The sequence below is a fragment of the Neoarius graeffei genome, chromosome 14 (assembly GCF_027579695.1).
Source record: "Neoarius graeffei isolate fNeoGra1 chromosome 14, fNeoGra1.pri, whole genome shotgun sequence".
In the NCBI taxonomy this organism is placed as follows: Eukaryota; Metazoa; Chordata; class Actinopteri; order Siluriformes; family Ariidae; genus Neoarius; species Neoarius graeffei.
In genome coordinates, this window is record NC_083582.1 from 7253378 (window position 1) to 7268444 (window position 15067).

The window sequence follows — 15067 nt, forward strand, 5'->3', positions numbered from 1 at the left end:
CAGCCTGTTCTTTATTTATTACCCAAATATGAACTTACAGAATGAAATTAATCAGATATTAAATAGTGTTAATTGGGTTAACAATTGAGTTAATTATTTTTCCCTAATTATCATCACATGGGCATTTAGTAAGGTGTCTTGCTAAAGTATAGCACATAAATTAGTAAATCATTTACCATCATTAACTGCAAACTGTATTATAGAAAGTGTGTGTGTGTGTGTGTGTGTGTGTGTGTGTGTGTGTGTGTGTGTGTGAGTGAGTGAGAGAACGTTTCAAATCAACAACCCTTCCAAGCAGAACCCTATTTCCGGGTCTTTAATCATCCCAAGAACTATTAAGGAACATTTTTTGTTTATTTGTTCAAAGAATAAGGTGATGAGGGGCTATAGGAGAGAGAGAGAGAGAATAAGTGTGAACCTCATAAAGTTGTGAGGTGAGGAACTGAACTGGTCGCCCACTGAGATCAGCTCTCTCTCTCTCTCTCTCTCTCTCTCTGCATTTTGAGCCCCGGAGCGAGAGACCTGATGATATACAGCTGAATGCACAGTGCAGCACAGACAACAGGATGAAATACTGAAACTCTTCCTCTCTCTCTCTCTCTCTCTCTCTCTCTCACACACACACACATCTGGAGCGATTGTGGTGCCTGAGTCCAGCTTTCTGTTTCATCTTGCCGGAATATTATCAAGCTAGACAGGAAAGAAGAGATGAGTGTAGACTGAAGCCTCGCGGCTAGATCACCACAGCATCTCTCTCTGTCTCTCTCTCCCTCTCTCTCTCTCGCTTTCTGTGTATGTGTTCTTGGTGGAAGACTTAAAGATGAGAGTAAAGAGAAGGAGAGCTGTATCTGAGAGAGAGAAAGGAGAAGGATGGAGGAATAGAGGTGAAGAAGAGAAGGAATGAAGGAGGGGTCGATACAGAGGTCAACACTTTTTTTCTGTTCTTTTTTTTCTGAGGAATGTGGAGACCATTTTCAGGCAAGCATATCTCTCTCTCTCTCTCTCTCTCTCTCTCTCTGTTGCTGGATGAAGTTCTCAGTTCTACAACTTTACTTTTATTAAAGAACAAAACATCATATTATTTATCCGTTTATAGTTACATTTAACGTTGTGGAACGTCCGTGAAACAAGTTAGTTCCTGTTCTCGCTTACATTATAGCAGCTATCAGTGGTGACTGATGGTCGGCATGGCAACTGCAGCCCTCTGTGACCTGTTGTCATGGAGAAAGTCGCCAGGCAACTGCAGCTGTGGCAGCTGTGAGAACTGGAGAGTGTAGGAAAGAGGGAGAAATGTTGTGACATTGTGACATTTCCTGTAGTGACATCAGGGGAAAGTTAGTAATTGGTTGATGTCACAGTTTTATTGTGATATAATTGCGTGCGTGCGTGTGTGTGTGTGTGTGTGTGTGTGTGTGAGGAGAGAGCATGTATTCGAATGACTAGCACTGTGGATTTCCTCGTTCCGATCCTTCACAGTGATACCTCGTTCTGATACCTCATTCCTACAACTTTGTTCTGATACCTCGTTAGGAAATCTTGCAATGATATCATTAGGAAACCCCTTTCTGATACCTCGCACTTATTCTTTGTTATAATACCACGTTCTAATATCTTGTTTTTATCCCTTGTTCTGATGTTTTGTTAAGATACCTCATTGTAATACCTCATTCTAATACTTCGTTTGATACCTTTTTCTGAAAGCTCACTCGTGTTTTTTAATACCTCAATATGATACCTCGTTCCGATTCCTTAATGATGTTTTGATAAAATACCTCATTAAGATACGTCATTCTGATTTTTTTTTGTTAAAAGACCTCATTATGATTCCTCGTTCTGATACCTCGTTGTGATATTTCGTTCTGTACCGTACAGTGCTTTGTCGTGAGCATTAGTTGTACCTGGTACCTCATTCGGATGCCTCATTCCAGTGCACCTTATTCCTCTGACTTAATTCTGGTACTTCGTTATGATATCTTGTAATGATACCTCATTAGGATGCCTTAACTGTTAACACTTTGAAGAAAGAGTGGTAAATTGGATTGGGAAACTCGGATGGTCGTGAGATGACGTGATGTTTGTGATGAATTGTTATGATGCCTGATAAGTCACTGTGATACCTCGTAATGATACCTCGTCCTGATCCCTTGTTGAGATACCACAGATTACAGAAGACAGGTATGGTTTTTTTTTCAAAGTAAAAAAAATAAAATAATAATACTAATAATAATAAGTGGGCGGCGCGGTGGTGTAGTGGTTAACACTGTCACCTCACAGCAAGAAGGTCCGGGTTTGAGCCCCGTGGCCGGCGAGGGCCTTTCTGTGCGGAGTTTGCATGTTTTCCCCGTGTCCGCGCGGGTTTCCTGCGGGTGCTTCGGTTTCCCCCACAGTCCAAAGACATGCAGGTTAGGTTAACTGGTGACTCTAAATTGACCGTAGGTGTGAATGTGAGTGTGAATGGTTGTCTGTGTCTATGTGTCAGCCCTGTGATGACCTGGCGACTTGTCCAGGGTGTACCCTGCCTTTCGCCCGTAGTCAGCTGGGATAGGCTCCAGCTTGCCTGCAACCCTGTAGAACAGGATAAAACGGCTAGAGATAATGAGATGAATGAGATGAGATGAGATAATAATAAGTAGAGATGGACAGACATTTCTGTTTACAAACAGGCTATACCATACACAGGTGTAACCACTCACTTATTACCAACTCTTTCTCCCATTCATAGTTGGCGCTTGACCGTGGGCTTGTACTGCGAGTTGGCCTAGTGGTTACTGTGTCCACTTCTCAACTGGGAGATTGCAAGTTCTACTTATGGTCAGATCATACCAAAGACCATCATAAAAATGGTACCTACTGCTATCTGGTGAGGCACGCTGCAATACAGATGGGAGTAGGGAAGTCAAACTTTCGCGGTTACCAGAGGACTAGCCTCCCATTGTAACCTTAGCTGTATAGGTGAGAGGCCGAGGGCTATGGAAGCAGAGATCAGCGCCACATCCATATGCCTCAAAAAGACCTGGTTAGTACTGGAATAGGAGACTGCCTGGGAAGACCAGATCCTGACCTGGAAGGGACTTTGACTTTGCTTGACCATGGCCTTTCTGTCACATATTCTTCATCTTCTTTGCCCCAAAATTTTGCCACATTTTATCCACCATAAATCCTCTCTCTCTCTCCAGGTATCAGGCCTCAGATCATGAATGGCCCCATGCACCCCCGTCCATTGGTGGCACTGTTGGATGGACGTGATTGCACTGTAGAGATGCCCATCCTCAAAGACCTGGCAACTGTGGCCTTCTGCGATGCTCAGTCCACACAGGAGATCCACGAGAAGGTAAGAAGAACAGAATGACACAGTTTAGGAAACGTACTGTATATATAGAGCTGGGTCGTGACCCTTTATTCGGGACCCAAAATTCTCACAATTCACCCCTGTGTTTTACCCTCCACTAGGGATGCTAAGATTCACATTCAGTTCAGATCAGTGTACCAGCATAAAAGCTCACGATGCCAGTACTCAGGTTAAAAAAAGTGTGCTCTGGATACAATTTGTTATGAACTCGGAATGCATCCTTTCTTACATCTTTGTATCAGTAAAATCTAATTTTTTAGTTAATTTTTTGATTTGCTGTCTGCTTAAGAAGAACCACAGAAGTAAAATCAAACTATTGGTACCATATTGAATTGAATCACATCATATGCTTTTGCATCACATCGTTTGTGTTGAATGAAATCACACTGCATCGCAGTAGGGGTGAATCCTATCGTATCGCATTAGTATTTGCTTCAGATGTATCTTTAATGTATCGGATCGTTGGCAGTGCATCAAGACGTGTATTGCATCAGCTTCAGTGGTGGCGATGCACAGCTCTACCCCCCATGATAGGACTAGAATTTGATATAAGCCAATATCAAACTGCATCTTAATTTCTAAGATTCTTGAAAAGCTTGTAGCACAACAGCTAAGCTCAATCATGAAATCTTTTAGTCAGGGTTCAGGCCTCATCACAGCACTGAAACAGCGCTGGTTAAAGTAGTAAATGACAGAATACTGGCCACTGATCAGAATTGTGTCTCCTTGCTTGTGTTACCAGATTTCTGTGATGTATTTGATACCCCAAAAACAGAATATTCTTCTCGTCTGACAAGAAAATAGCGTTGGCGCTTTCCTGGGTCAGGTCTTAACTGATTGATCATTATTAGCGTGTAAATATTAATGATCATTTCTCTGTGCATACAAAAGTAAAGTTTGATGTTAATTAAGACTCCATTCTAGACCCCACTGTTGTTTTTCCCTATATATGCTATCTCTTGATACAAGTCAAGTCAAGGTCCCTCCCACGCCAGGACGTGGTAGTCTCCCATCCCAGTCTTTTGAGGCATATTGGGCAGCGCCAATCTTGGTTTCTATAGCCCTTGGCCTCTCATATAGCTAGGGTTACAGTGGGGGGTGGTCATCTGGTAACTGTGAGAGCTTGACTCCTTACTCACATTGAGGCATCTTGCCAGATGGCACCATTTTTATGATGGTCTTTGGTATGACCCGACCGTGATTAGAACTCATGATTTCCCGGTCGAGAGGCGGACACGCTAACCACTAGGCCAGCTTGCGGTTATCTCTTGATACAGTTATTCATAAATATGATTTTAGCTTCTATGGCTATGTTAATGACACACAGCTGTATGTTTTAAGTATATACTTGGTGCTTTGCAGCGCGTTATGGTAAAGAGGTGAACAGTCAATGCATTTCATTTTACACTGGGTGTGGTCACGTACATCCGTAGACAGGATGTGAAGAATTTATTTCTGTGCTTTCTTGCTCTGGTTTAGTAAATATAATTAACTCGCAAATAAATACAAGTTATAAAGTATAGGTAGTTACAGGATAAATATAAATATAATTTTGGGATGTTTAATTTTTTTTGTGTGTAAGTCAGGTTTATTTGCTTAGTCCTCCATATTAATCACTTTTGATGTCATCTGCATCACCAGGTCCAGTCATACGGTGGAAGTGATTAAAAGTTTTTGCCCCCCACAAATTTGGATTTGAGTTCAAATCTGGCTTCCTGATGTGTCAAAGTGTCACTTAAAAAAAAGTAAAGCAGCATTTATTTATTCTTGTAATAGATTTTATTTACTGTATTTGCTATATCACCATGTGCTGTAATATTTATTACTAAACTATTTATATATAATGTGTGTATATACTTTAATATTTTATTCTCTACTGTAAATAAGTTATATGAAAAATGATTTATATTAGCACTTTTTATTATTAAAAAACTGCAGTTATTTTATTCTCATTGTTATTAAGTACAGTAAAAAATAATAATGGGGTTGTTCGGTCATCATGTTAAATGTTTTTTAAAAATTGTAAGCTACATTAATTTTTCTGTAAATTTTGCTTCATCCCTTTACAAAATGCCCTTTTTTAATTTGGCTTAGCTATCTGGAAACGTTCCTGATCCCTGGTATAACTGATTACTGGCAGTGACCTACAGAATCGACCAAAAAAAAAAAAAAACAATTTCTCTCTTCCTCTCTGTTCAGTATTCTCCTAAAATGATTTTAATAAGAGAGTGTTCCTGTAGTGTCTCTCTAATGGAGGCCGTCTTGCCTCGTCTCAGCTCCCCTCAGTGTAATTATCATGCAGCTTCAACGAAACCGCTTTATCGCTCATTATACAGAGACCGGGGTCAGACAGAGTACATGAAGGTCGTAGAGATGCTAACTGCTAAGTGCACTGATGCTATCGCTCTCTTGCTTGCCGTTTGAGCTGCTACCCTGCTCGTTATGTGTTATTAAAACGTCCAGCCGCTGCAGGGTGTAATAACAGAGCATCTGCATAAAGAGCCAGTTCACCTCAGAGCACAAACTGGTGTGTGTGTGTGTGTGTGTGTGTGTGTGTGTGTGTGTGTGTGTGTGAGAGAGAGAGAACGAGAGAGAAAGAGAGTAATCGAAAATATCACATATGCAGGATGGTAATATTCACCTTGATTGAACATTTAGTAGAGTCGTAGTTGTCATAATTTTTACAAAAAGAGACGATGATTAGAAATGCTTCTGGACTGAAAAGTCTAAACAGTAAAAATTCGACTTTTTTTTATTTCAAAATTCCACATTTTAAGGATTTTTAGGAAAAACTCCACCCTAGGCAACTCGCATATTAATCTTTATAATTAACACGTGATCTTCAGCAGCACCCAAGATTTAATTTATAATCAAATTCAGAGTTCAAATGTCTTTCATTGACATGTTGGTGTCAGCATGTTGATATTGTTTTCTACATTACCCACAATGCCCTGCTGGTAGTGGTGCAGTGGAATTTCGCCCTCTCTCTAAGTAACGAGAACGATGCAGCGGCGCTTTAGTCCTTTACTCTGTCCAGCTCTCTGACCTCCTCACCTGTACACTCTGCTCAAACACATCAGCTTCCAAAGCTTCAACTTTCACGCGAATACCACAAACAACGTCATCGTGTTTGCGATCGTGGATCGCTAACTACCCGAGCTTGGTGTTTGTCATGATTCAGTGTCGTAGAGCTGCATTGCATTCTGCGATATAGCGTCCAGCATTTGCACAAATGTTTCTCATTTTTCTTCGACACTTGAGTAAGTCTTCATTGAAACGTTCCTCTGATGTTTGACATGCATGCTAATGAAAAGCGGTAAAAGCTTCCTGAAAAAAACTTTACCTTGAAAGTGTGGGTCAGATCCCAAAAAAAGGTATTAGGGTTCTTGGGTTCCTCAAAAAAAGTTTCTGGTTTCATGAAAAGAAAGGCTGAAGCCATGGCCTAAAGGTTAGCGAAGCAGCTTTGGGACCAAAAGGTCGCTAGGTCGATCCCCTGGACCAGCAGGAATGGCTGAAGTGCCTTTGAGCAAGGCATCTAACCCCCAACTGCTCCCCAGGCTGCCCACTGCTGTGGGTATATCAGGGTCTTGTTGTATTTCGCTCTAGATAAAAGCATCTACTAAATGCCTCTAAAGTAATGATACCTAGAACCAATAACTCTGGATTTCTGAATAAGTTCATGTTTTCCTGAGAAAGATTCTTTGGTCCTAAAAAAAAAAAAAGGTCTTGGGTCCTCTGTAGGTTCCTGGGATCCTGAAATCTTTTACTGGCTCCTTAAAAGACCTGGGTGTCCAAAAAATTTATGGGTTCCTGAGAAAGTTCTTGGTCTTCAAAAGGTGTTTTTAGACCAGGGGGAACTTTTTCACACTTCTTAGGACTGTTGGAGGAAGTTCCACCTCCAGGAAGTGAGGCCGATCATAATTATTAGAACACCATTTTTGAGGGACTTGTTTAGCTCCTGGTTCAGGGTAGGTTCTCTCCCAAAACAAGAGGAACCGTGAGTGACCTAAATGTACCTTGATTGGTCGAACACACAAGCCAATGCAGCAATGCGCAACCGCCATTTTTAAAAACCTGTGTAAAACATTAGTCATGTCACCAACAGCTCTTAATGTTGGCGTTAAAAAAAATTACATTACGTTAATGGCATTTAGCAGACGCTCTTATCCAGAGCATCATACAACGCTGGCGCATTTGCTGCCCCTGCTCACCGGCCCTTATTTGGTAATTTTATTGAATATATGGACTCTGCAGTAGATATTTTACCTTCGGCAAACACGGCGCTGTTGGTTTTATACCTTGGCTCCCCTATCAAAACAGCCTGTTTGTTAGTTTTGTCTGATCTGGTCTGCTCACCTGTGGGGCTTCCACGCCTCCCTACTCCTACTGCTTTCCAGAAACGTTACTTCTCTCTCGCTCAACATGAAGATTCGCAACCTTGCCATAAGGTTTGTGCTTACCTGGACTGTCCTGTCCATTATATTTAATCCATCGTCAGCCTTACGCCAATACACAGCTGCTGAGCTCCTCCAGCTTCGGCTCCACCGGTATGATCCTCCAGTGCTTCAGCATCTCTACCCTGACATCGCTCACCCAGCTCCTCGGGAATACATCCACCGTGGCTCCTGACGAAGCTACCACATTGACGACTCCACTGCAATCAACTCCATCTGGTCCACAACTCGACATCCTCCGAGAAACTCCGGTAGGAAAGTGGACCGCAGTGTATTAGCCAGCCTAGCCAGGTCGGCTAGCGTCAACTTCACCAACGAGCGCAGCGACGTCAAAATTGGATTATTTAACATCCGTTCTCTTACGGGCAAGGGACAACTGCTCCAGGACCTCCTCCGTGATCGCAAGTATGACTTTTTATGTCTAACTGACACGTGGCAACAACCCAATGACTTTTCTCAGCTGAATGACTCTGTACCACCTGGGTTTGTTTACACCTGCCAGCCCCGTCTCACCGGCAGAGGAGGAGGTCTCGCGATAATCTACTGCGAGACCTGGAAGGTCTCACCTGTTACAGTTCCAGCATATTCATCTTTTGAAACTCTGGCTCTTCAACTCAATGGTCCGACTCCAACTGTTCTAGTTACTATCTATCGCCCACCCAAACCTAACAAGGATTTTATTAATGACTTCTCTGCGTTTCTCGCTCACATCTGCTCTCTCTTTCCCAATGTAATTATGCTTGGTGATTATAATATTCATATGGACAACTTTAATCAGGCTCTTACCAAGGATTTTACATCACGCCTGGATAGTTTTGGTCTAGAACAGTACACTGACTTCCCTACCCACACTAAAGGACATATTTTGGATCTGGTCTGTTGCTCTGGTGTCACTCCTTTTAACTGTTCCGCTGATGATCTTCCCATCTCTGATCACATGTTAATTTCATTCAACTCCAGCTTAAAACTGTCCAAAACTAAACAGTCACGTCTTATCTCTTTCCGTAATATTAAAAACATTGATTTAGCAGCTCCCTCCTCAGGTATTGACAGCCTCTCCAGTTTCACTTACTCCTCCCCTCCTGATCAACTGGTTACCCTCTACAATGATCATATTCACACTCTGTTGAACTCACTTGCCCCTGTAAAAACTCGGACTGTATCATTCACTCACTCTGCTCCCTGGTTTTCACCTTTTCTACAACAACTCAAAACCAAAGGACGTCAACTTGAACGGCTCTACAAGAAAACTGGACTCTCTGTTCACAAGGAAATGTATCACTCCCACATCATTTACTATAAAAACACCCTTTCCTCAGTCAAATCCCAGTATTATGCTGGTCTGATAAGTGCTGGTGATGGGAACACTAAGGCCCTATTCTCAATGCTGAACAAAATACTACGGCCCCCGGACTCTTTCCCCCCTCATTTCTACTCCACAGAACACTGTAACTCTTTAATGACATTTTTTAACGCAAAAATAAGTAAGATCCACCAGCAACTGACCCCTCAGTCATCCTGCAACCCGTCTCCTCTGGCTTCTCATGCCCCCCTCTTTCAACTGTTCTCAAGCTTCCAACTCCCCTCTCCTAATCTAATTTCTGACCTCATCCTGAAATCAAAAACATCCACCTGCCTGCTCGACCCACTGCCGACCTCTTTAGTCACTGCATGCCTTCCCTCTCTGTTGCCCCTGATAACTGCCATCATTCACTCCTCCCTAACCTCTGGCTCTGTTCCATCATTTTTCAAATCTGCAGCTGTAACACCCATTCTCAAGAAACCTGGTTCTGATTCTAACAACTTCAATAACCTTCGTCCGATTTCTAACCTACCATTTCTTTCAAAAATCCTAGAAGCATCCCAGCTTCATGCTCATCTCCATAATAATAACCTATATGAACAGTTCCAGTCTGGTTTCCACCCACGTCATAGCACAGAAACCGCTCTTCTAAAGATCACTAATGACCTCCTGATGGCAGCTGACTCTGGACTATCATCTATTCTTATCCTCCTTGATCTGAGTGCGGCCTTCGACACCATCTCCCACACCATCCTCCTCGATAGGTTAGCATCTATTGGATTATCTGACACACCCCTGGACTGGTTCATTTCCTACCTCTCTGGCCGCACTCAGTTCATCCAGCTAAAGACATTCACATCCCAACCCTCTCCCCTGGTGTTCCCCAAGGCTCTGTCCTCAGTCTCATCCTATTTATCATCTATCTCCTTGGTCATATTTTCCGTGAATATAACATCTATTTCCATTGTTACGCCGACAACACCCAGCTTTACCTCTCCTTTAAACCCACCTCCACCTTCCCGCCCCCTCCCTCTGTGTCTGTTTACAGGAAATCAAATCCTGGCTCTCCTCCGACTTTCTCAAACTCAACAGTTGTTTCCCCCTCCCCTCGGGTTAAGAGCCTGGGTGTCGTCCTTGACAGCTCTTTGTCATTCCAAACCCACATGAATAATGTTACCCAGTCGGCCTACTTCCATCTTCGCAATCTTAATCACCTCCGTCCATCCCTTACTTCTAATAGCGCTGCCATCTTGGTCCACACTTTAGTCACATCCCGCCTCAACTACTGTAACTCCCTCCTCTTCAGTCTTCCCCACAAGTCCATCCATAAGCGCCAACTGGTCCAGAACTCAGACGCTCGTATTGTCTCTAGAACTCCATCCATCACTCATATCCAACAACTCCACTGGCTTCCTGTCAAATTTCGCAGAGACTTTAAAATCCTGCTCCACACTTTCAAGGCCATCCACGACCTCACCCCCCCCATACCTCTCCGACCTTCTCCACATCAACACTCCCTCCCGGACACTCAGGTCAGCCTCCTCCATCAGCCTCACTGTGTCCTCTGCCTGTCTGTCCACCATGGGGTCCAGAGCCTTCAGCTGCTCTGCCCCTTGCCTCTGGAACTCCCTCCCCCCTGACATCAGGAACATTAACTCATTATCCATCTTCAAAACCCGTTTAAAAACCCACCTTTTCAAACTTGCCTACTCACTATAACTTGTCATCCACTACTGCTGATTTCCGATTTTATTGCATTTATATTGTTGTCTTTTTTCTTTTTATTGTCGTTTATGTGTATTGTGAGGTGACCTTGAGTGTCCTGAAAGGCACCTTAAATAAAATTTATTATTATTATTATTATTAACATACCCAGAGCAGCCTGGGGGGCAGTTGGGGGTTAGGTGCCTTGCTCAAGGGCACCTCAGCCATTCCTGCTGGTCCAGAGAATTGAACCAGTGACCTTTCTGGTCCCAAAACTGCTTCTCTAATCATTAGACCATGGCTTCTGGACAAAACGGACAAATGTATTCCACGCAGAAGTGATGTTACTATAGCAACTGTTGGCTGGCCGACATCACTTCAGCGTTCCTATTGGCAGTGTGAATGCAAACAGAAGAAAGCCCTTGAAGGTATGAAGTTCTCGGGGAGCTCCCTGGTTGATAATTACTCTCAATGAGTCCCTAGAACTGTTTGGTCTGAAAGCACCTAAAGCTTCCTGGGTTCCTGAGAAGGTTCTTGGGGCCTTGAAAAAGGGTTCTTGAAAGGCTGAAAATGTTTTGTTTTTAAACAAATTCCTCAGTTTTCAAAAGTTTCCATTGTTTTGGAAGAACATCTCAGAACCCCGATGAAGTTTTCATATTCCTATTAAAACATTTCTCGGTTCCTGAGAAAGTTCCTGCAATGGAAACATCTAATAACTGTGTGAGTGATTATGGCTTTAGCTCAGTAAAGAACTTGTGTTTATGATCCTTTCGCGAGCACAGAAAGACAGGTCATGTGTGTTGCGTTGTCAGCCATGTTGGCTCTAATGCTCGATCTGTTTTCTCCGTGATTTGCACAGGTGCTGAACGAAGCAGTCGGCGCCATGATGTACCACACCATCACTCTGACCCGTGAGGACCTGGAGAAGTTCAAAGCTCTACGCATCATCATCCGCATCGGCAGCGGATACGACAACATCGACATCAAAGCCGCGGGGGAGCTGGGTACGAATTTGCAAGCATTAAAATGGAAATTTATCAGAAGAATAAAATTAAATGTTGCAGTATAAACATGAGGAACATCGCAAATGACCACGACGCAAGGTAACCATGAGCATTCGTTAGATGATGAAGTACATTTTTTTGCAAGGTTTTATACATGTTTAAGAAACAGTCACGAGCTTCCTGTCTGCAAAATTCCTAAGAGAATTTTAAGGAATTTTCTGCAAATAACGGTTTCGACAATAGACATGACGCGAATGATAAACGGACTATGATGAGATGTTTATTTAACATTTACGGACGTGCCAGTGCTTTGTAACAGTCAAAGGTAAAGCTGTAACTTTAAGTTTTCCGAATTTACATTACTGGTGGTTGCTGAGTAACATAAGGTGTGGGGTTTTTTTTTTCTCTAATTATCTCATAGAGAATAAAGAGAGGCTTTTGAGGGACTGACTGTTTATAGCTGCTATAACTATTCAGAACAGGAGGAAACTTTTTTTTGCAAACAATAAACGTAATTGAACAGTTAAAAATAGAATGTGTCATTTTTAATGAACTAAATTGTATAATTTTTGGCAAATTTCTGCTGTATAAAAGGAAGAAATATTTACTCATACTGTATGTTGGAACATTTTCGACGTAATGCTCCAGAGACTACATCAGAAGTGTGTAGTTTTTATGCCTCCGCCACCATAAGGTGCAGGAGGCATTATGTTTTCGGGTTGTCCGTCTGTCCGTGCGTCCGTCCGTCCGTCCCGAAACCTTGTGAACGCAATATCTCAAAGGCTAATGAAAGGAATTTCACCAAACTTTCACCATTTATGCATTTGGGGGCAAAGATAAACTGATTTTAATCTCAAAATCTAATCAGTTTATCTTTGCCCCCAAATGCATAAATGGTGAAAGTTTGGTGAAATTCCCTTCATCTGCCTTGGAGATATTGTGTTCACAAGGTTCTCGGACAGATATTTGACCTCACAGTGACCTTGACCGTAGACCTTTTAATCTCAAAATCTAAGGTCTACGGTCAAGGTCACTGTGAGGTCAAATGTCTGTCCGAGAACCTTGTGAACACAGTATCTCCAAGGCTGATACAAGTAATTTCACCAGGTCAAGATTACTGTGAGGTCAAATGTCCATCCCCAAATCACAACTTAATAAGGCGTGTAGTCCACCGGGCGGAGGCATCCCCATCGACGCTGTTGGCGTCGAGTTCTATCTAGTTAGTTGCTAAACTAAGCATGAGTCTACAAGCTCCAGAGAAAGTTCTGCCTTTGGAACTAAAACGGTTCCTGAAAAGTTTGCTCAATCTGGAAAATTGCACCTGGTTCTCGCATTCCTGAAAACATCTGTGGGTTGATGGGAAATTGAGGTCCTGAAAACCTTGGTTCGTGGTGTTCCTCAAAAGGTTCTTAAGTCCTGAAAAAGTGTGTGTGTGTGGGTGTTGCAGGCATTGCGGTGTGTAACATCCCATCAGCGGCGGTGGAGGAGACGGCGGACTCGACCATGTGCCACATCCTGAACCTGTACCGGAGAAACACATGGCTGTACCAGGCTCTCCGCGAGGGCACGCGGGTCCAGAGTGTGGAGCAGATCAGAGAGGTGGCGTCAGGAGCAGCACGAATCCGCGGAGAGACCCTCGGCCTCATCGGCTTCGGTCAGGAACGTTCCCGAACTTCTTTTTAAATTTAACAGCCTATTAAAAGCACGCTCTGATATTCACTGACGTTTTCTAGACTTGAAGGGGTTTCAGATTGATTCCAGAAATCTGTATTGTGAATCTGAATATTGTGTGTGGGTGTGTGTGCGTGCGTGCAGGGCGTTCGGGGCAGGCAGTAGCGGTCCGGGCGAAGGTGTTTGGCTTCAGCGTGATATTTTATGACCCGTACCTGCAGGATGGTCTGGAGCGAGCGCTGGGGGTACAGAGAGTGTACACACTGCAGGACCTGCTGTACCAGAGCGACTGTGTGTCCCTGCACTGTAACCTGAACGAACACAACCATCACCTGATCAACGACTTCACCATCAAACAGGTTACACACACACATTCCTGTACTTCTATCTTTGTGGGGACCGTCATTGACATAATACATTCCTTAGCCCCTTACTCTAACTTGAACCATCACAACTAAATGCCTAACCCCACCCCTTATCCTAGCCCCGCCCCTAACTCTAACCCTAACCTAAATCTCATTCTCAACTGAACCCTAAAACTAACTCTTAACCCTCAAACAGCTCTTTGAAAAAGTGAGGACCGGCCAAAATGTCCTCACTTCCTACAAATGCCATAACTCTGTTGGTTACAAATGTGGCCTAAATATTTAGTAAGCACGTATAGACACGCACACAGATTTTGTTTAATGCTATCCTGCACTGCCCCCTTTAGGTCACAGAAGGGAATTGTTCTTCATTTTCTGTATTTCAACTTATGTTTCTCTCTTTCACACTCGACCTCCGTTTTTCTTTATACCTCCTTACTTGTCTTTCTTTCTCACACACTGTGTATTATTCTCTATCTTTTTACACATCCTTCTTCCTCTTTTATTCTTTCATTTTATTATTATTATTGCGTGTAGATGCGTCAGGGGGCGTTCCTGGTGAACACAGCTCGAGGCGGGCTGGTAGATGAAAAGGCTCTCGCTCAGGCTCTGAAAGAGGGAAGGATACGAGGAGCGGCACTCGACGTCCATGAGAACGAACCGTTCAGGTGTGTACCGAAGTCTTTTACATCACATCATAGTTTTTTTGTCTGTTTATAGTTACGTTCATGTTGTGGAACATCCATGAAACACGTTAGTAAGGGACTCGTGTTCTCAGTTACGTTACAGCAGCGATAAACAGTCGTTTCCTCACCAGCCGCTCTTTTTTTTCTCTCGTGAAGTTAATAAGAACAAAAAAAGTGTAGCTTGTCATGTTGCTAAGAAACCGGAAAGCGTAAACTCCACATAAAGTCCTGAAGATGTCAGAAAACTTACTGACTGTTACAAAGCGCGAACACAAACATCTCCTGACAGAAAACTTCACCATGTCAACAATTGCACACGTTTTTTTTTTTTTAAATCGGTTTATTTGGAACGTTTACCGTACAAGTCCCTGTGAATGAGCTGTTACTATGGAAACGATAACGTATTTGAAATTTATATTTAGAAAGAAATCAGGAATTATGTGTGCGTAAACCTACACTGCTCAAATCTAGAACTCTTTCTGTGGAATTTCTGAAGAACCCATAAAAAATTTTACTTAAGTAAACATTTTT

The 15067-nt window shown here is 42.8% G+C and overlaps 1 protein-coding gene across 8 annotated transcripts in view; it reads left to right on the forward strand.

Moving 5' to 3' along the window:
• Window positions 1-15067, forward strand: part of LOC132897922 (C-terminal-binding protein 2) — a 245156-nt gene that overhangs the window by 219635 nt on the left and 10454 nt on the right. For all 8 annotated transcript variants that reach the window (XM_060939208.1, XM_060939203.1, XM_060939204.1 and 5 more), the window contains 5 exons: window positions 3177-3331; window positions 11670-11814; window positions 13262-13468; window positions 13630-13844; window positions 14388-14518. In XM_060939208.1, the coding sequence (XP_060795191.1) occupies window positions 3194-3331; window positions 11670-11814; window positions 13262-13468; window positions 13630-13844; window positions 14388-14518 (836 nt within the window). In that variant the 5' untranslated portion in view covers window positions 3177-3193. The remainder of the gene's footprint in view (window positions 1-3176; window positions 3332-11669; window positions 11815-13261; window positions 13469-13629; window positions 13845-14387; window positions 14519-15067) is intronic.